This window comes from Biomphalaria glabrata, chromosome 7 (genome assembly GCF_947242115.1).
Source record: "Biomphalaria glabrata chromosome 7, xgBioGlab47.1, whole genome shotgun sequence".
Lineage (NCBI taxonomy): Eukaryota > Metazoa > Mollusca > Gastropoda > Planorbidae > Biomphalaria > Biomphalaria glabrata.
This window is the reverse complement of record NC_074717.1, coordinates 47,269,940-47,292,209: the sequence shown is the minus strand read 5'-3', so window position 1 is coordinate 47,292,209 and position 22,270 is coordinate 47,269,940. Positions and strand designations below refer to the sequence as shown.

Genomic DNA, 22,270 nt, shown 5'->3' with positions numbered 1-22,270 from the left:
AAATTACAAGAAGCGCAAAATTGAGTCGTATGCATGATAATTCACATTTGACCAGAGCAGCATCTTTAGTGAAATCCCAACTTCTGAGACACCACAGGACAGAAGAATACAAAGTAACGTAGCACTGAAACATTGAACCATAACTTACACATTCAAAAAAAAAACATAATGAGGCACATTTCATAGTCCCTATGATAGGACCTATATAAACATTTCTTTGTTGTTGTTTTTTTTTACTAGTGCCACTAGAGCATGGATGTGGGTCAGCCACGATGAGTTAGTAAGTTAACAGCTATTGTTTGGCAGTATTAGGATAGAGATTCATTATAGGGAAAATACAATTGATAGTTGCCATTCATAACAGTGTCCACAGAGGAATCGTCTGGTGATATAGTTGGTCAGTAGAAATGGCCTCTTGACTGGTCTCAAGAAACCGTTTAGGTATATGAAAGGCCTGGAAAATGAGAGCTCTATTAATGCCCTTGGAAGGATATCACAAAGTAATAGGTTTTTGTTGTTAGCTTGATATTGAAATGATTTCATTGATTACTATTTTAAACTAAGTAAAACAGCATATGAAAACATTTCAGTGGCTTTCTGAATTGTTTTTAGCCTTTAAACAGCACTGGAAATAGGCTACAGAGCATGATTTGAACTTTACATAATAAGACATTAGAGCACATGAGCTATTATCTTATATATTACAGACGTTACGCCCTACGCAAGTGTCAATCTAGTCATGCATGTTAATCAATGACTTAAACCCTGCTAAGTCGTTGGTTTATTAATGCCGCTCTCTCGCCCATGACAAGAAATAATATGCGTTAATGTGGGATGTGAGGCTGAGTGGAATAAACCGCTTGGCTACCTATCATGGGGGGATGGAGTTCAAATCCCAGCTTGAGCAGCAATGAATTTGATGTGCACTTAAAGGCAGCATGGAAACCTTCTCCCAGATCACTCACAAGAGTTTGGGACCATAACACACTGAGTTTGATGGGCCTCTACTACCACTTACAGAATAGGAAAAAAAAAGAACTAAAGATTTTAAAAAAAAATGTCCAGGAAGACATTAAATTAAAGCCCTAAAAGAAGGCGAATGATTTTAAGTGGACTAACGTATAAATTCATTCAACAGAGACATTTGTGGTTAGTTCAAATCACTATGATGTATTGGTAAATGTAGGACATTCAATAATACTGGTCTATGGTGACTATATCATGTTAAAAAATGACATTATAATATCAATTATCTTTCATTCCAATGTTCCAGACAGCACATCCCTTGTTACATACAATACTTCAGGTAGAATCCAATGTTATGTAAAAGTGTAGCCCATTTATTTGTCACTCAACTCTCCAAACAGTTTACTGATGGTGTAAAAACAATACAGTTTGGTCTGGTTTACATTTTATTCCATAAAATATACACATTAATGTTTTAACACAAAGACAGACGAACCATTCAGCCCTTCATTGAAGGGAATATACTATACATAAGAATAAAATACACCCAGTTTTTTTAAATATAAATACTGAAACATCCTCAAGAAATCACAAGTGTCAACTGAGCAACTTGTTGCTACATGGACTTGTAGTACATTATTGGTTTGTGCAGAAATGGCTGTTTCACCTACACTAAGCATCATTGACTCTTTAAAAAAAACAACACAAGACTACTGTGTCAATGTAAAAGCAAGAAAAGGATTTGGGGCTGGGGTGGAGACAATATTTTTATAGTTTTCTTTAGTGAAGAACTACATCAAGGTTATCTCAGTATTTTCTCTACTCTATACAATATTAACAAAGAAAAATTAATAGCAGATGACTGGAATGTTACCTTTTCAAAATTACGCTAATATAAACTATTAGTTTGTCAGAATTTGTGTGTGTGTGTGTGTGTGTAATGAACACAGATTTCATAAGGTCAAATTTAATTTTTAGCCTCTGAACAATTTGTATGGAAATGTATATAAATATGTTCAATTAAAATTTAAACATAAAATAGAAAAGAAAAAAAAATTAAGATGTATAAACTTTATCTCCCCAGAAAAATTATAAATAAGCATTTTTTTATGTCTTTGGTTAGTTTAACCAATATTTTGTTTGAAATAATTATCTTACATCTTCAACTCATTTCATTCTTTATATACCTCTACAATATGAACCTTGCAAAGGTTTCATGTGCATAAAAAAAAAAAACACCAAATATAATAACAAATTATTAAAATAAAAAAAAAGCAAGTCATAATACAATGTCATAGTCATTACACATTTCTTTAAAATCATAACAGATGTTAAAAGAAGAGCATCTTTTGTTTTATCTTTAATTCATCATTAAAAAGTACTGGTGTCACATCATAACATGTTTTTTGTGTTTTTTTTTTATGAGCAGTTTTTGCTTATAAGTACTGCTACCATATTGTAACAAAATCTGTACAATAATGAGCAGTCAAGGATGCTGTTAGCTCACCGTTTCCTCTTTAGTCACACCAAAACCGACTGTTGCTAATGTGAAGTCCAACACTCTTACGAATGCCCTAACACTAGTGAAGCATAAATTATAAATCAGACAAATTTAAAGAAATAAAACATTTAAGAAATAAAACGAGAAGATTACAAGCCTAACCATAACCCTAACCATGACCAAATAGGGCAGTCATAGATCATGGGTCCTAATACTATCCTAAATATTTCATCAAAGGTAAACACTGTCCAGGTCAGATGAGTTTTTACTACAATCCAAAACATTACATAACAACCCTAACCCATTATGGTTCACAATACAACCCTAAACATTGTAATGTTATATATCAACACGGCCCTCACATGAATTTTTCTATTAATATGTTTGATCAATTTAATATCAGTGTTAATTAGTATAAAACAACATATCACTTCTGAAGACAAATAGTCAACCATTAAAGCCAGCAGCCCGTTCAGTCCCCTTTCCCAGGCTACCAGGCAACAGTTTTCACATGGCTCTCTGGAAGCTACAAAGAAAGCGTCTAAAGTTACTAGAAGTAACAGGGCACTATTCTAGCCATAAAATAGTAAGACTACGCAAATCATGTTCTGGTGGGATTGCAAGAGGCATATGCTGAAGACAATCTTTTTTGCTTAGCTCAAAGAGGATTTCTGTGGAGTCATTTAGAAGATCATGTCAGGTGTCAGCTTACTCTCACTGGCATGAAAAAGAACCCTTGAATTGACCCCTAGCAGTCACTAGCTTAATCAATTGTTTCTATTGCACTATATCAGTGACTATATCAGCAATACGCAAGTTAAGACCCGCGGGCAGCGGGTAATATCTGGCTAGTTGTTAGATATAGCAAAATATATAACTCACAGCTGGGCCTTCATAGCCATAAAAAAATTTTGCAATCATAACAAATATTTGGACAATGTCTTATTAGTAGTATTAAAGTAAAATGAGCATCTTCAGTTCTATAGCTGAGTCCAATACAACATGAATGGGTCCATCTTCAGGTCTATTGCTTAGTTCAATATGAATTAGTCCTTCACACCAATGAAGTTATCCTAATCCCCATCCTTAACAGGGCTGTTCATTTTTTATTTTGAGCTTCTAGAATCTGTTGCAACAACTGTTGTACTGTAAAGAAAATAGAATCACACAATTAAATTCATTCACTTTATATATATATATATATATATATATATATATATATATATATATATATATATATTCATAGTTAATTCATAGACTACAATGAACATTTTTACCATATAGATCTTATATTTATTTAAAAACGTTACAATGAAGTGAAATACTTGTGGGAGAGAACCGAGCAGAAACTCATAGCCCAAAATATTAAAAAGCAAAAATGGAACACAATATTTTGAGACAAAGGATGAAAATTGAAATAGCAGAGATCAATACTTTATGTAATCTATTCAGTAAAGGTAAGGAGTTAATAATAATAATAATCTTTATTATCCATCTAAATCAGGCAAGTTTTGTGTTGAAGAAAGTCATATTCTTAAATGATATGGCTGCAAAACAAACTTGTCTAATAATGAATACCTTTCATTAAAATATCAAAAAAGGAAAGAGTGTCAGATAAACAGGGTAAGCTTTTGCCTCAATGCGGTAGTAAAAAAAAAACACCTACCAAAATAATAATAAAAAAATAATAATAAGCAAATCTTGTCAAAGAAACTAGTTGTTGCCAGTTTGGCTAAAATATGGGTTTCAGGGTTAGGAAGGACATTAAAGTAATATCTGAATATCAATAGAAAGTAAATAACTAGAAGCTTCAATCAAACACTTTCACTTAAATGTACTTACTTTTACAACCTGATTCCGATGGTAAATTCCCAGTATCTAGTACAACTACAATTGGTTTAGAAGAGAGAGTTGACTCTAGGCTGGAGTTCTGTACATTAGGTTGATTTGTTGTAACACTCTGCCCCTCCACTGAGTTGCTGTCCACATTCACTGAACTTGGAGTGTCTTTACTGATTGAACAGCTGCTTGATGTGTCTCTATTAACTGGACCAGAGTTTGATGGGCCTCTACTACCACTTACAGAATAGGATGATGGCCCAGCACTGAACATGTCAGAATGTTTATGAACTACAAGGAATAAAAAAAAAAAAGAGTTGAAATGCACATTTGGAATACATAATCCTTTTATTATGGAGTGTATGTGTGTTTGCCAGTTGAAATGACAAGGAAAGGAAATAGGAGTTTTTGTCTGACAGATTTTTGATGAAACCATGACATAGTCTGTCACAATTGATGTTAATAGAAGTCACATGGGAGAGTTGAACACGAGACAAATCAGAGATGTGAGACTGTAAAGATGTGTATTTATTGAGAGTTAGATTGTTGTTCGCATGATCATATCATTTGTGTTACTACTATATCACATTTGAAGTTGAATCCATGTAAACGAGTATTTATAAGTAGAAGGTTCTACATTTACAATAATACACCTACACTGTTTTAGTTGTACTAGCTGTTTTGAGCTACAAACCAACAACCGACCAACTAGAGTATATTTCAAAATTATTCTAGTTTAAGTTGTCAAATTTGGTTTCCATTTTGATATGGGCAGGAGTCCTGGGTCCTGGCTAAAGTCAGTTGGTTTCTATAACTAACTATTACAAAAAAAAAGTTTGCTCATAATTGAAAGTAATATATTGAAATCCTAAATTAAAAGATAGTCAACAACAGTAGGCCTACCTGAAATATGAACATCAGTTGGCATTACTGATCTTTGAACTTGCCTCCTGTCAGTATCAGGTACAGTGTTCTCAGATAGTGTTGGCAAAGTGTAGACAGGAGAAGAGCTTTGCAGAGAGGGTACTGTTCCTGCTGGTAACTGGAATATACTGTTGGGGCTAGAACTCTCTAGTACCATTTGGTTTAACTGAAGAGCTTCTGAAATAACCAATGTGTCAACTAAAAATGTTTTGTTCATTACAAATATTTAGGCTAACTATCTGTATTATTCACCACATATTGCAGCTGGCAATCATCTACCATTAAAAAAAAAGAGCACATGAAATATCAATTCTGCTGATATTGTTGGACTTTGATATACGAGTAATTAATTTGTAATAGGACATGGCTTTTAAATAAATTATTATTATAGCTTTTATATAGCGCTACTTTCATGCTTATAGCATGCTCAGAGCGCTTTTGGTCCTATCTCATTTGTGGACCAGTGGGGGTATCTAGGAGTTGGTTTTCCGTGCTGCCTTTCGGAGCTCAGTAAACACAACTCTGCCCGAGTCGGGTGTCGAACCTCGAGTCCCATTCTAGGTAGCCAAGCCAAGCCAAGTTCAAGCGCACTTGGCCTCTCAACCACGCTTTGCACTAAATGAAAGTGCAGTGTGTTGTACAAGCAAATTTTTATAAATGTTGAACTATTATGAATATTACAAAAGAAATAGATCTAGGTCTGAAAAAGAGTTTGGGGGTGTTTAAGTTTGGCTTATATAACACATATATAAGAATGGGCATGACTGTAAGGAGGAATATGAGTGGGCTTTAGGGGGATCCTGTAACCATAGGATCCAGGTTAATATGAATACAGGTCCCATTACTCTAATGAATGGAAGGGCATTTTTTGTTGGCTTGGGTTAGTTGGAAAAGTTATTCTTAAATATAGTCTGGGTATAGGTGGGCTGAACTATAAATGATATTGTGCACATTAGTTTTCAGTATATTATATTGATAGTGTGAAGAAAAAGTCTGCCTGTGCAGTATGTATGTAAATATATAATGTAAGTCATATGAGTCTGTTAAGCGTGATTCTACTTTTAGTAAATGATACAAATAATGCCTATCTTTTAATCTAATCCTGGTTGTAAAATTAAACCTGGAAAAAATGTAATTAACAGATACATCCATAGATTTAGGGTTAATCAAACTATCAGCTTACCAGGGGAAACAATTGGTAAGGCTTTAGCTAAAGTTATTCCATCAGTTTCCATGGCAATCTCCTGTTTGACACTATGGGCCACTTGATAAACTGATTATAAAAAAAAAACATGTTACATTTTTTAAGGTCTGTAGAGTATTCTTTTCTTAAAAAAAAAAAAAAAAAGGGAAAATGTGTTTCTTAAAACTTTAATACTTTGAAACAAAAACTAGAAATTGTGTTTGAAAATGGACTCACTAACCTAGATGACAAATGAATGAAAACGACTAATCAAGTGCACAATTAAAACAAAAGTATTTAAACAAACTTCATATTGGAAACAAATGCAAAATGATCCAATATGTTTGCAGGAGCTTGGAAATTTTAAATATTTAAATATATATATATTTATATTTGATACTTAAATATAACATTTCCAAATTTAAGTTAAAAAAAAAAAAAAAGGCACCTCGGTTTCATGTAATACCTGGTTTATAAGTGAATCCTTGAGCATCGCTTATCTTGCCAGCACAACTCACAACAATTTGTACTTGTTCAGGCTTTGTGATCATTTCATCTTTATAGGCAGGCACTTTACAGATTAAATGAGTCTGTGGAACATAGTTATTAAAGAGTGAAACTGTAAGAACCATTTTATAGTTAGGGTTTAATGAAATCATTTCTTTTTAATTACAAGGTATTTTTTTACTCCTCTCTTGCATTGATAATTAAAGCTTTGTGAAATCTTGGAGAAACAATAATTTTTTTATTTACAAGCCCTAAGATGTTTTGGGAGTTTCAGATTTTTCTAATCATGAATAGCATGAAAACAATAGGAGATGTGGTGGCTGAGTGGTAAAGCACTTCTGAACGAAGGGTCCCGAGTTCAAATCCTGGTGAAGACTGGTATTTTTAATTTTGGAATATTTAGGGCACTTCTGAGTCCACCCAGCTTAAAGATGGTTGGTCATTGTGATGGCCACGCAAGACCTTTGTTAACCACAAAAACAAATGACCTTTTCATCATCTGCCCTATAGATCATAAGGTCTGAAAGAGGAACTTAACAATAAAAACAACAGATTTCATGAGCATCATATTACATTAGATAAAAAAAAACAACTTTTTGCCTTTTTTACATGTAAAGTTACAGAGACAAAAAGTGTTAGCTATTGCAACCTTCAATGGACCTCATTCACCAATCGTAAACAAACCTCATTTAGTCACGTGATCTTATTGATAAAACAATGAAAAAAACTGTCTCGTGACAACCATCATGAATTAAACATGAGATCGTAAATTATATAGAAGAGATAAAGCACCACGTGGCTAAATGTTGTTTGTTTACGATTGGTGAATGAGGTCCATTTTAGGATTCATCCTGATCAGATTTTGTTTTAAAGTTGCATATAAAATATTTGTAAAAATTTATACAATTAATAATAGGCTCCCTAGTGAAAGTTAAGGGTATACCCTTATTCATGATTGTTAGTTATTTTATGTGTACTTTATTTAATTGAGTGGGCATTCGAGATGGTATATAGGGATCCACTGTATCACCTACTAACATACCAAAATTGAGGAAATCTGAAACAGGATTACAATGGCAATAAGGTCCTACAATGTCCTGCTGACACTGTTGAAAAATGCAAACCAAAATTGTATTACAAGGTCCTCAGGGCTGGCAAAGACCTTTAGGCAGAAAACAGAGAGGAATGCATAGAGATGGTCAACAGCTTATGTGTAGTGCCCTAATGGTCCAAAAGACTATGGCACAGGTAAGATATTTTAGTTATTACTTACCGGCTGAAAGAATTCCTGATCTATTTCTGCTTCTGCTTGCCAAACAATAACTTCCTCGTTCAGGTCTAGCTTTTGAAACAAGACACTAGTGCCTTTGTTCTTGAAGTTTTTACCAATAATAAAAAGTGAGTCTCCACCTCTAGTGCTACTTTCTGAGATGCTCATTCGACAGATTTCTGGCTGACCAACTGGCTGAGCTGAAAAATACAAGCAAGTAGGTCATCTTAATAAACACTATTTTTAGTAGTGAAAGAACAGAATTTAAAAATTTGCCACAGATAGTACTATGTTTATTCTCTCTATACGTCTTGTTTTATATATATATATGAAGAGAGAGAGAGAATATATATATATATATATATATATATATATATATATATATATATATATATATATATATACATTTACTCTTCAAGCTTATTTTTATACAATGTCTGGGAGTTAAGTGAGATGAGACAATAGAGTGGGCATCAGAACATTTCAATAAGATAAATGAAAGCATAAAATGATAATGTGTAACAAGAGCATTCAGTACAGCCTAATCTAATGAACTTAGTTCAAATGTGTTGTTTTTCCTAATGTAATCAACGCTTTTTAAAAATGTTTGTTGAGGATATAGTTAAGCTAGAATTATTGCACACCGCAATAGCTTAAATAAAATAAAAAATGCTGTAATACACTCATTTTTAAGGCTTGCATTAAGATATTAAAATATTCCTACATGTTATGACACTAAAAAATGAAACTTTTATATTTATTTCAATTACTTGTGATCAAAGCCAAAGTATTTTTAAAACATGGGTGAAAAGGGGGAAATGGAGGGTCAGTACCAACTTAAAAGATGTTCAAACAATCTGAATACTTACTACACACCACAGGGTTAGAGACAGCCTGTAATATATGAACGGAGCCATCTAATTTCTCAACTGCGGCACGCATTACTAGACGGGCCTTGGTATTATTCTTTTTTTTATCTCTGGCTCGTTTAGCTCCAATTCTTCTCTCCACGTCTGCATTTCTCAGTTTCAATATACCAATACAGTCCATTCTACAAATGGAGAAAGTTTATTAGTTTCTAACAGCAATAACAACAGTGTAAAATACAATGCAATATAAAACTATGCCTAACCAATCTAAAGCTACAGAACAAACAATTGCTAGCTACCAATAACATGTACACCAATGGATGCTAGAACTTCTTACTTGACAGTCATATGGTTCTCTGGTAGAAGATCTATTTCAATGACTGTAGTTCCTTCAATCTCTTGTTCTGTACAAGCTGTAGAGTTTTTCCCAAAGACACGACAAGCTTGATAGAACCCATGGGGCTTAACTCTGCCACTCTCATCCCCAATAAATACTTGTAACTTTGTTGCTCTGTTATAGCCAACAAGCTGGTAATGGAAAAATGATCAATTCTAAATCAGAATAAAATCAGTATTTGTACGAAAGAAATATATAAAAACAATGATTACATAATGACTGGAAATAATTTATCTAAAACTCTGTTGATAAAAACTTGTTAAGAACCCAAAGTTAAGTAAGTCCAGATTTTGTAAAGACATATTTAGGTTGTTTGTCTTCATGAGAGACAGAATAATAAAGACAATGACAGAAAAAGGCCAGAAAGGGAAACAAAACACACACAAGAAGATGTATAGATGTCTATACTGGATTACTACATGCTGACAAATCACTATAAGGATCAACATAAAATGCTATTCATAATTTCTATACCAGATAATAAACAAGAGTGTCACATTATAAATATATGTTCAAGAAAATGAAAACACATAACATTTCCAATTACAAGTTATTTGCTAAGGAATGTCATAGTTGATTTTTCTCTTAATGCTATATGTGTTACAAATGGGTCTCATTTACAGAACATACCTACACCATTGTTATCTTCAAGGCGTACCATAAGTTATGGTCATTATAGTCCTAAGTTATCCTACATTGTTTTGTACACAAATCTTAGAATGCATGTAAGTGATGAGTTACCTTTACAATGGGGAAACCTTGCTGGCTGGCATCTTTGATGGCCCCCCTACTACCTTCAGTCTGGTAACGAGCCCTATGGTGACTCTCTGGCTGCTCAACAATTTTAAGCTCCATGTTTTCTATTTTGCTGGGGTAGTACGCCTTCAGGCTAAACTGTTTTCTGGTAACAGGCCGCACATGTTGGGTAGGTACTGGGGCTCTTGGTGTTTTAACTGAACTTTTGTTCAGTGATAGCCCCCGCTTGGAGCCACTCTTGTATTTTCTGTAAAATAAACATAAGTAATGTGAAAAGTTTTTCCTAATTAAAAAAAAAAAATTAAAATATCAAAGAAATTTTTTATAGAAATATATAAAAAAAAAAGTTTTGTGTTGTAAAAATTATAATTACAAAAATATAGGTCAATGGAATAACTAAAATATTCAATACTATATTGTTTGGTTGGATCATCAGTTGGGTCACCTCAATACATCTTTCTACATTTGGTGTATTATGACACATGTTTACAATATACTGGATGATTTATAAGAAATTTAGCAAAAAATTTTATATTAAACCTCAAAAGCTTCATAATTATTTTTTAGCTTGATATTTGATCATTATAATCAGCAGAGGGTCTTTCTCTGTTATTTTTTAGTTTATCAGACATGAAACTATCACAATCAAAATTTAGGAATGGCCTATTTATATTATTTTAAAGTTATAATGAAATCGCTAGATTTTGAGATCAATGAGTATTTTATCAATCTATATTTTAGGTGTGTTGAATAAGAAAAATAACCTCTTTATAAAATTCTAAACATTTTAGGACTAAACTGGATACTTACAAAGATTCTGTCGTTGAAGCACCCATTTTACCAGAACCAAATGTAAAAATTTCTGAATTATCTTCCTTATCACCTAATGCAAATGAGAAACTTGAAGCTGTGCTGACAACACTTCCAATATCAAAGGTTTGTTCTGGTGACAAGGAAGGCTGGACACTAGAACGAGCATCAGCATTCAAGGAACCCTTCAAAATTTTTATGGGAACGTTCTCTTCATTCCTACGGGAGGTCAGCACTTCTTCAGTAGATGGACGCTTGTGGAAAGAATTTATGTCAAAAAAAGACGCATTCTCGTCGTCATCATTTACAGCCTGCATGGTATCTGATTGAATGTGCAGGTCAGCTGAGCGTTCAATCAATGTTGCCTGCGTATTTCCATCTTCAATGGGAACGGGAGAAGACAACGGTGAAGGTGTCTCAGAGTTAGAGTTTGGACTATGGATATCTACACTTAATGGTGTATGGGACCTTTTTCTATCCAATGACACTTGACTAGAGACAGTAGCATTTACTTGTGAGCTTTCTAATTTCATACCATCTGTAGTTGGCACAGCCTCAGGTAGTAGCAAAATGTTAGAGTTAGACGCCTCACTTTTGATATCTTTTAATTCAGTTGACGTAGATGACAAAGAGAAAACATTAGAGAAGTTGAAGACTGGAGCACTGGCTGTGGAAGTAGCTGCAGAAACAGAAGGTACGAATATGCAGGCGGAGCTCAGAGTTGGAAGTGATAAGGAAGTACTCAGTGGAAGAAATGAAAATGGTGCAGAGGTAGGAGTTGGCTTAGAACTTGGACATGTATTAGAGAGTCCTAATGATGATCCACTTGCTAAATGCAGGCTACTCTGAAGATTGTTGGACAAATTTAGAACTGGATGCACAGCTGAAAGAGAAATATATAAACTTCATTAATGAAACTAAAACAAATAATACTTATAAAAAAAAAATCACCAAACATAAAAAAAAACGTAAATGAATCGCTGAAAACAATAAATAAATCCCAAATACATATTATAAATGAATCAGTGTTTCAACACATTTAAATACGTAAGTTATACACATAATAAATGAAAATGAAAGAAATATAATTGATATTTTATAAATTCATCACATAATAACTAGATGAAACAGGTGGGGAAAAATCTAGGTAGATCAATGTGGTCCACTTAATAACAATCTCTTGCTTTTTCTATTCTGTATTCACCTATCCAACTTTATATTGGTCTGTGAAGAAGTGGACTATATGTAACATGTAGTGGAGAAAGGGGAGATGTATTCAAAGGATTATGTACCTACTTACAAAATGTAAAGAGAGAAATAAACTTAGAAGCAAAAAAAAAATGTTTAATATTTTAAAAGTATTTCACTATATTTTTTTACCCCCTATTTCCCCAGTATTTTTTTTTTAAATCTCAATTTAGCATTGTACAAGTGCCAAATTTTAATTGACAAGATTCATATCATAATCCTTATCCAGCCCAGTGGGAAGTCATTTTAAATATGTAATCATCCAGAAACTGGATCCACAGATGATTTTCTCATTTTCATGTATAAGACAATATCTCATATTAGAGCTCAATTGAAAACAAACCAATGCAGACATTCTAATTGTTTAGCAAATGTTTTCTTTTTGATTAACAAAAAAATTAAGTTGTATTAATAGCATAAACCAAGCATAGGCCAATGTTTATTTTAATTAACTTATTATTATATCAACCACTTATATATATATATATATGCTCTATTAATAGATCTACCCTTTTTATCATTAAATATCTTATTAATTATCAAAAACTTAAAAAAAAAAGTGTGTTCTACTTACTAGAAGACTGTACAGAAGTGTCTCCTGTCAACAGACTATGTAAATGTTTGTATTCCTTCTTGATACTGTCACTACACTGTCTCTCAGACCTTTCATGATCCTGATCTTTTTTCACTGGCGGTGCAGCACAACTAAGTGGAGTGAAATAAACAGCAGATTGGTTCTGTTTTTGTGCACTCAGTTGAAATGAAGTACGGAATTGTTCAGGGGATGAAACTACTTGATACACCAGACTCTGCGATGTCTTTGTGGGAGTGGGTTTCATATGAAACGACAACCTCGTTTGCTGGTCTGTCGGCTGCAATAGATGCAGTTTGTTGTGCATTTGAGGTTGTTCTTTTGGAGTAACAACAAGCTGTAATGGAGGAGCTGGAGTTCTTTGAGCCTCCAATGGATTGGTCAGTTGAGACTGTGCTGACTGCTGGACAAGAACAAGTTTCTCTCTTGTCTGTTGTAGCTGTTGTTGAGGTTGAATAGGTCGCTGGGCACTTGAAAATGTTGAGCCTTTAATGATGAGCCTTGGGTGTGGCTGCAATTTCAACCATTGTACATTTGAAGATGTTGGTTTTTGTAACACCAACGTTGGTGGCAAAGATGTTGGTTGCTGGGACATGGAAAAGGAATTCTGTGATAAGGTTTGTTGTGCCAACATTTTCTGTACTTCTTCTAATGAAAATGTTCTCGGAGAGTTCTCATTCTCACAAGAAGATGTGCCCAGTGTAGGAATAACTATAGTTGTCAACTGTGGTTTTTGTGACAAATGAGCACTGTTTTCAAGATTATAAGTATTCGGCTTCGGTTCTATCTGTTCTGTAATGGGCAAAGTGCTGTTGACATCTCCAAGTAAAGTCACATTGCTAGGCAATGCAGTATTTAACTGAGACTGAAGACTGGATGAAGACACTGCTTCAGAACTGATCAATAAAGAATTCTGAAACAAAGATTGAACAACTGAGTTTCTGTCATCTTCCTGGACTGTTTTAATTGGTGTGTGACTAGTGCCTGCATTGTTAACACTACTGATAAAACAAGACTGAGAATCGTTTACTTTCATTTGCTGTTCCATAGTATTAGCATCGGATTCAAGTCCAGAGACAACTGGAGTATGTAAAAAATTAGGCATTTCCTGAAAACTATGAGGTTGATTATTGCTAACTGATGTCACCAAGTCAGTTAATAGGATAGCACTGGAATTATTTAGCATAGAATTATAATCAGAGTTTGAAGTGAAACTAACTTGCGTAGAGGGTGTGGATGTCTCGGGAACAGAATGCAATTTACTAAGGTCATAGAAAGAATTAGATTCAGTAGAAAATGATTGAGACTCCTGAACATAATCAGAGCCTGGATGAATGGTGTCCTTGATAAAACTATTGCCTGCTTTGACAATTGATCTATGAATATCTTCAAAGCTTATGTTGGATGAGATATCCATAGCAGTTTCTATGCTACCTCCTTTTGCTTGAGGATGATCCTGAAAAGAATAGACTGAACTAGTATCTGTGGGTTTAGTTTCTTGGACCTGCATGGGCTGAGGATAAACTTCAGTAGGCTGTAATTTGGATTCCTTTTGACTGGAAGGGAGTTCATTAGATTGCAAATGAAAAGCACCTTGCATTTCTGAAGTTGGTATGGAAGAATGGGATAAGTTTTGTGCAAAGGTCACAGCATTAGCTCTGGACAATTGATTATGCTGATCAAAGTCTATGCCAGGTGTGCTAGTATTAAGAAACTCAACAGAGTTAGAGGGAATACTGTTAAGAGTTGGAGTCAAGATTGACTCTGAAAAACTCACAGATTGAACATTGTTTTCAAAAGGATAACCAGCAAAAATCCCAGGCTGAGAGTCAGACTGCCTGGATATGCTGGAGTCAAAATTTCCATTGACTACTGCCTGAAGGTCTAAGTGGGGAAAAGCATCACTCTCATTATGGAAGTGTTGGAGTCCAGCACACGATGTTGATGGAGTTGTAAACTGTGTCCCTTCCAACTCTCTGCAAGCTTTCCCATTGAAATCTTGTAAAGTAATATTGTCAGTAGCACTAAAGTTAATGAAACTATTGGATGACAGTGACGTAGCTATTAAAGATGATTGAGAAATGGGCACTGTAGAGGATGGATTGACACTATAATTGGACAATGTACTCTGTTCATTGGGCAACGACTCAGCTGTTTCCATACTTTGTTTGGCAAGCAAGAGATCTGTAGTAGACTGTACAGGTTGCTGACTGTTGGACGCTTGGTGCTCTGTAAATTGTTGATTGGGACTAGGAGAAGACTGCATCACAAAGTCGGGACTGTTGGCTTCATTCATAGGCTGCGGCGGGGAGTAATGCATAGCCACAGAGTTGTTGGAGCTTGGAAAAGAATGAGTGGAAGGTTGAAGATTCTGACCACCGCTGGAAATAAAATTATTAGAATCAAAAGACGAAGCAGGAAACAGGTTCTCAGTACTTGAGTTAACAGCCAGTCCAGATGTGTAGCCATTAGCAGAGGATTCAACAGTTGGAGTAAAAGTATTGATTGGAATAAAGTTGTTGGCTTCAGACTGTTGTTGGCAGTTCTCAGATTGGTATGTTTGCATGTTTGCTTCAGTGGAAGCAGGCTTGAATTGAAAATAGTCATTATTATTGTTAGTGTTCATGTCACTTTGATGGAACAGTCCATCAGGTTCATCTACATGCATTTTTTCTGGAGTTTTGAACTGATTGGAAGTAAGATTGGGGTTAATATCCATCATGCTGAATCCAAGGTTTCCTTGGTTAGAACTATAGTGAACTGTGCTGTTTGTTGGTGAAAAAGAATTGGTCAATACTGAAGTACTTTGAAAATCTGTTGAATCTGTTTGAGTAAGATTTTGGAATGCTCCAACAGTGGATGAATGAAACTGCAAGTTGTTCTCTTCTTGTTGGTACTGATTATTATGAACATCATGAAAATACTGGACATTATTTCCTGTCACACTGGGCAAAGTCTGAAGATGACCCTGGTCAAGAGAAGTATTTGTTGAAGTAGCGTATAGAATGTTGGTAGAACCAAATGTGTTCGGAGTATACTGTTGATTGCTGGGTAGGGAACTAGTTGACTCTGGAGTAGATGTCCCGTAACTTGAATCTGGGATGCACATGGGACCCTGGTTGACATCCTGGAGTGAATTAAAGACAGTTTGTTGATTATAGCAAGGATCTGGTAAGCTCCCTTTGTTCTCCATAATCATTGTATCTTTCTCAGAAGAAGTTGCACATGATAAGTAGCGAGCCAGATCTTGAATAGAACTTTCATCTTTACCTGTTAACAAAAAAATTAAACCTTAACTTCACTATATATTATGCTAACCAAATGCGTTATTCTGTTTTCAGCACGCCAAGACGAGTTTATTAGTTTTATTTGAATATTAAAGTTATAGCCCCAATGGAGGATAATATGGCTATGAATTTATACATTTAGGCCAAACCAATACTCACTAATGCTTTCACTAGTAATGAGGTCATGAAGTGGCCCATTGTGAAACTCATTGTGTGTTGTTGTATCTGAAGAGCTCATAATGTCACCTAAAGAAAAAGAAAAACATTTTATTTTAAACCAACAGACTCTACATGAATGATTGCTTAGGAGACAAAAAAATAACTTTTGATTAGAAAAGCAGACACCAGGACAGATATTTATTGGTGAAGCAAGTGAATTATTGTCCTAAATAGGATGCACTGTGTTATTTCATAATCAAATCCAAGGTCTGACAAACCAAATAATAAACGAGTAAATTAATGAAAAAAAAAAAAAAATTTATTAACCAAATAAGTGTATTAATAGCTCAACTAAATAACAAAAGTTTTTATCCAAATGGCTGAATTTATAACCCAACTAGTAACAAATGTATTGGCCAAGTGAGTGAATTAACAACGTATATAAGTAACTGGAAAATTCTCTTAAGTCAAAAACAGAATACTCCAGTTCAAATTGTGCATTGCCAGGCCAGTGTGCTGTGATGATTGTCTGTACTGCAATTAGCACCTGTACACACTTCTAATTGGCTGTCTCTTACCAAAGCAATGTGATTATTATATCCGCATTTGTCCACACTTAAGCCATTAAATAAATGAAGGGACAAAAGATTTTTGCCTTCCATCAAATTGACTTGTCCATAATGTCTGTGTCAGTTGTAACATGATTGAATTAGTGGAGATAGAAATACAAATATAAAATGGTAAAAAGAATGATATTTATTTCAATAATATAAGGTTGGGCTTGAAAACTTTTAAGTGTATGAGTTCTAGTATGACTAGAATCTAGGTCTAGATGTATGTCAGGGATCAGCAACCATAAACAGCACCACAACTTGGCAGTACTATACCAAAGTAGTAACTCCAATACCAAATAGCTTTTCATTTTGGAAATGAAATTTATTTAAGCATTGACTAACAAAACAATATGTTGTTTAATGGTATTTATGCACACATGAGCTACAGTGACCACTTATTTAATTTCACTGATTGAAGTTCAATGTTACATTTTTTTTATTTTAATAAAATTCAAATTTTAAAAAAACTTTAACTAAGAACTTAATAACTTAAAATGATATATTTAAACTTTATTAAGCATAATTAGTCCTTAGTCAATTAGTTGAAGGCACATTTCTTGTTCCATATCTTATATAATACAGATGTTACTTCAAAAAAGAAGATGATTACGTCCTACGCGTCATGCATTTAGTCATGCATATTAAATTCTGCCAAGTCACTGGTTTTCCTGGTTAGCTCAGGCAACCCATTCCATGCTCTAATAGCACTAGGGAAGAAGGAGTATTTGTACAAATTTGTCCTAGCATATGGGACGAGGAATGTGCCTTTATCTAGGAAACATTCATAAAAATGCTTCTTCTTTGTAAGTGCATTAGTGCAATAAAGCATTAGTGAATAGGTTGCCTGAATGAACTAAAAAAAACAAAAAAACAATGACTGAGAGTTTATAAGTCTATAATTAACATGAATGTCCAGATTAACACATGGATAATTATTTTATCTTTTGGATAAACATCTGAAATTTATTATAAGATAAGGTAGTACACCAAAAGACCAACAAGAATGGACACAACTATTCACTAAACACTTGCAGTTTCCAAATAGTGACTACATGTTTATGCTGTAGTTTCCAAACAGTGACTACATAAACTACTGAACAATGGCTCTAGATCAACAACAACAATAGTTAAACTCGTTGAGACCTGAACTGTATTAGATAGACCCTTGAACGTTTTAACTTCCACAAAAGATTACATTGAGTGCAACCAAACCTGTACAGAACTACAAAGACCACACTGAATATTGAAATAATAAACACTAAGAGAGAACATGATAATAACACTAAGAGAGAACATGATAATAACACTAAGAGAGAACATGATAATAACACTAAGAGGGAACATGATAATAACACTAAGAGAGAACATGATAATAACACTAAGAGAGAACATGATAATACTGAAACATGTTTTTCTATCCAGAAATGTGTCAATTTCAAGAACTCTAACCAATCAGCAACATTTAAAACTAACAACTAGATCTATGTCTTTTATTTTTTTGGCAAAACCTACTCATATTAATAACTTGATGAAAAAGCTTTTAGAAACTCTTCACGAGCAATAAGTACTGCTACATTTTTGTTTCCATCAGCTTATGAAGACTGTAACATTCAACTTGTATTCTTCTTAGATCTATAATTAACTGATGCACATCCTGTTTGGAATCTCTTCAATCAACAAAGAACAAACAGAAAAGAAAGGGAGAAATAAAGTGTTCACGCTAGAATGCTGACAATTAACACAAGTAACACTATTAGTCTTAATTAGTGGCTCATTGGATCTGGAAACCCTGAAACAGAGGAGTTTAGTGATAATACATTCAATTAAAATAGTGAAAATGAAAAAAAAAAAAAAAAAAAAAAAAATCTACACAGTCACTCAAGACAGGATAGCTAAAAATAATTAAGCAAGGGCATGAACGTTAGCAAAGAAAGCTAGTCACTTAGTAAATTTCTAATTATCATTAACAGCTAGATAAACAAATGGACTTCTAGATAAACTCACAAGCCAGCTAGATAAACACATGAGTACACATGGACTGCTAGATAAACACATGAACCGCTAAACACATGGACTGCTAGATAAACACATGAAAGGCTTGATTAACACATGACTTGCCAAGGGTATAATTCGTTGTTTTTTTTTAAATCCCCAATATTTAAAACTATTGTTTGCGGTTGGGGGGGGGGGGGAGGTGAAAGAATCTGAACGTATACCGAATGTTCCAGTTTACTGATGATCAACAATTCCCGGTACTTGTATATAGGTTTGAGGGGGGGGGACGACTTTTACACTGGCACAAGATAGAACACACACACACACACACAGACAGATCTCCGCGCGCGCGCACATACACAAAGTTGTAAAAACCTTGTTTCATTGAGAGAGCTAGTAGTAGTAGTAGTAGTAGCATCTCATTGTGCTCATGTGTTGTTCTCGTTCGCCTCACGGTTCAAGGTCAACTCGCCACGACCTTCACCTTCTGAGCGCACTTTTAACTCGGGACATCAAGTAAACAACTAGCCGGCCCTCACTGAAAATATGCTTGGGAATGTAAAGTAGCAGAGCTAATAGCGGCTCGGCGAGGACACCATTAAGCTCTAAACTCAGAAGAAATAAATCCTAATTTTAACTGTTGGACTTCCGGGTCACTGTGACATATCAACAAAATATTGTTTTAGTCCTTTCTTTAAATTTCAAGATCTCTAAAGCGTCGATGTTTTTTTTTTGTTGTTGTTTTGTTTTTTTCGGCTACGTAGTGACACTTAAGTGGACTCGTCTTCGAGAAAAAAATAAGCTGGCTAACAGGTCAAACAAAACGTGACCCTTATCGACCGTCATCCTTTATTTCAGATGGCAAGACAACAATAAATGTTTGCCTGTGACCGCCTCGTTCTCTTCCGCGGTTATTTTACGCGATTGACTTACACTAGAGAAAGAAAGAGGTGGGCGGCACCTGCCTCGACTTTCTGCTTCGTTGTGTGCTTATATGTCGAGACTTCGTGGCCAGCGCTATACTTGTGCTGCAATAGCACCCCCCCCCCCCAAACACATAGGAAGGGGAGCTATGCCATAATAAAACTGCCAGTGCCGTTCAGTCAATAACAAGACGCATCATAAGATCGAAATAATGCCCCCCCCCAAAAAAAAAAAATGAGCGATGCACTACATAACACTGTACAGAGAGCACGTCAATGTCTAATAATGGCTGCCTGGTCGCGCGGTTTGTGCGCTGGACTGTCGTTCGGATTTATCGACGGTCGAGGGTTCAAACCCTGCCCGCTCCCATCCCCCGTCGTCCTGCGGGAGGTTTGGACTAGGAAGTAAACTATCTTCAACTCTGAAGGAACATCCGAAACATGTAAAACATTTTACAAAACAAATAATGCATCAATACAGCGTGTGACATTGTCTCAGACTGTAGAATTTGTTGTTTTTTTAAAGCTTAAGTTGAAGTTTATATAATTATAATAATGTGCCAGAGAATGAATGTTAGTTTGATTTTCACATTATAATAAATAGTTGCAATGTCTTCGATTCTGAAGGATGAGTGACTACGCAAACCCAGTTGCAACCAACATGTTATATAATATCTTATATAATACAGACGTTACTTCAAAAAAGAAGATGATTACGTCCTACGCGTCGTGCATTTAGTCATGCATATTAACCAATGACTTAAATTCAGCCAAGTCACTGGTTTTCCTGGCTAGCTCAGGCAACCCATTCCATGCTCTAATAGCACTAGGGAAGAAGGAGTATTTGTACACATTTGTACTAGCATATGGGACGAGGAATGTGCCTTTATCTTTGTGTCTTTCAGAGTATTTTATTAAATTTTCTTTTTGTATTTGAAGATTATGGTTCAGTGTTTTATGTATGATTGCTACTTTACTTTTGAGCCTTCTGTCCCGAAGGCTTTCTAAATTTAGTGATTTTACTAAAGGTGTTACTCTAGTCAATTGTGAATATTCGTTTGTTATGAATCTCACTGCTCTATTTTGTGCCTGTTCAAGTTTTTTAATGTTTTCTTGAGTTGAGGGGTCCCAAACGGATGTTGCATATTCTATTATTGGCCTAACCAAGGTTAAATAACATTTTAGCTTTATGTTCTTATTTTTTCGCATCTCATAGATAGATAGATAAGCACAAAACTGTTCTTTAAAAAAAGGGTTATGTCTCTCTCTCTCTCTCTCTCTCATATATATATAACTTGGATTGACAGTATTGATCACTTCCTAGAGGTCTTTCTCAGCTCTAGAAGTCCGTAGTCCACTGGGCGTTGTAGCCTTGCTATACCCAATGAGAAGGAATAACAAGAAAAGAAACTACACACTATTTGCATTCGTTTTTTTTTTTTTGTATGACAGCCCGTGGCCACCTCCGTGTTAGAGCGCTGAAGCGTGCAGGGACGGTCTAAACAATGGACTTTTGAGAAGACATGTGAATAGGATTCCATATATAGGGCCTACGTTAGTAAGACATACACTACTACTTGACTTGACGTGGCAATACACTTGACAAGTGTTGTTTTTGTGACGGTACGCACCGGCCGGCACCTTTTTCAATGTGGGGCAAAATTATTACTTTCCTTGTATTTTAACGGTTATTATTAATTTAGTAGTAGTTAAAAGTGAGCCAATCCATCATTGAGTATCGTCACCTATTTAAAAAAAAAAAAAAAAAAACTGCACTTGACCATTATAGTCACGACTCAATCAACATTTGGAAGGATACAAATCATAATGACTGACTATGCGGAATCTTAACAAAAGCATGTTTTAAATATCCAGCTGTTAGCCATCATCTAAAAAGTCCACACTCATTCGTGTTGGTCAACAACACGTTTGTTGGACACACCCCTTATCTCACAAACCAACCCGAAATAGATGAGCACACACTTTGGTCCACGAGCCAAGTGATAGGATTTGACAACGCTAACAGCTCTGTCGTGTAACAATTCTTTATTGGAGTGATATTACAACATCAGGACGTCATTGTTTTTCCACGCATCTAGTTCAAACCTGGGGAATAAAGGTGATATTTATCGACCAAGTATCAGAGGCGTGGTGGCTTTCGAGCCGAGAGGTTATCGAGTTAGAATTTCGGTAAGACTAGGATTTTGAATTTCCGCATTTCTAGGACGTCACCCAGCTCTAATGGGTACCAGACATGCGTTGGGGACGTTAAGGCAGTTGTTGGTTGTTCTGGGGCTTTTCAATGTGTACTATTTAACTTGAGCCGACATTAGGTTAACAGCGCTATTCAATTACCGGTATTAGTAACTCACCCCGTAACGTAGATGTAGAAGACAGAAGGCTCAAAAGTAAAGTAGCAATCATACATAA

General features: G+C 34.9%; 1 protein-coding gene across 1 annotated transcript; it reads right to left on the bottom strand.

The window, feature by feature from the left end:
- Positions 1-1,055: 1,055 nt before the first annotated feature.
- Positions 1,056-21,898, bottom strand: LOC106058008 (mucin-17-like). Its single transcript, XM_056034974.1, has 13 exons — positions 21,803-21,898; positions 16,309-16,395; positions 12,845-16,132; positions 11,023-11,905; positions 10,198-10,459; positions 9,397-9,587; positions 9,060-9,241; positions 8,194-8,390; positions 6,880-7,003; positions 6,414-6,503; positions 5,210-5,407; positions 4,310-4,597; positions 1,056-3,613 (listed from the first exon to the last, which is right to left on the bottom strand). The coding sequence occupies exons 2-13, from the start codon at positions 16,385-16,387 to the stop codon at positions 3,567-3,569; spliced, it is 5,829 nt and encodes a 1,942-aa protein (XP_055890949.1). The 5' UTR covers positions 16,388-16,395; positions 21,803-21,898; the 3' UTR covers positions 1,056-3,566.
- Between the last annotated feature and the right edge of the window lie 372 nt (positions 21,899-22,270).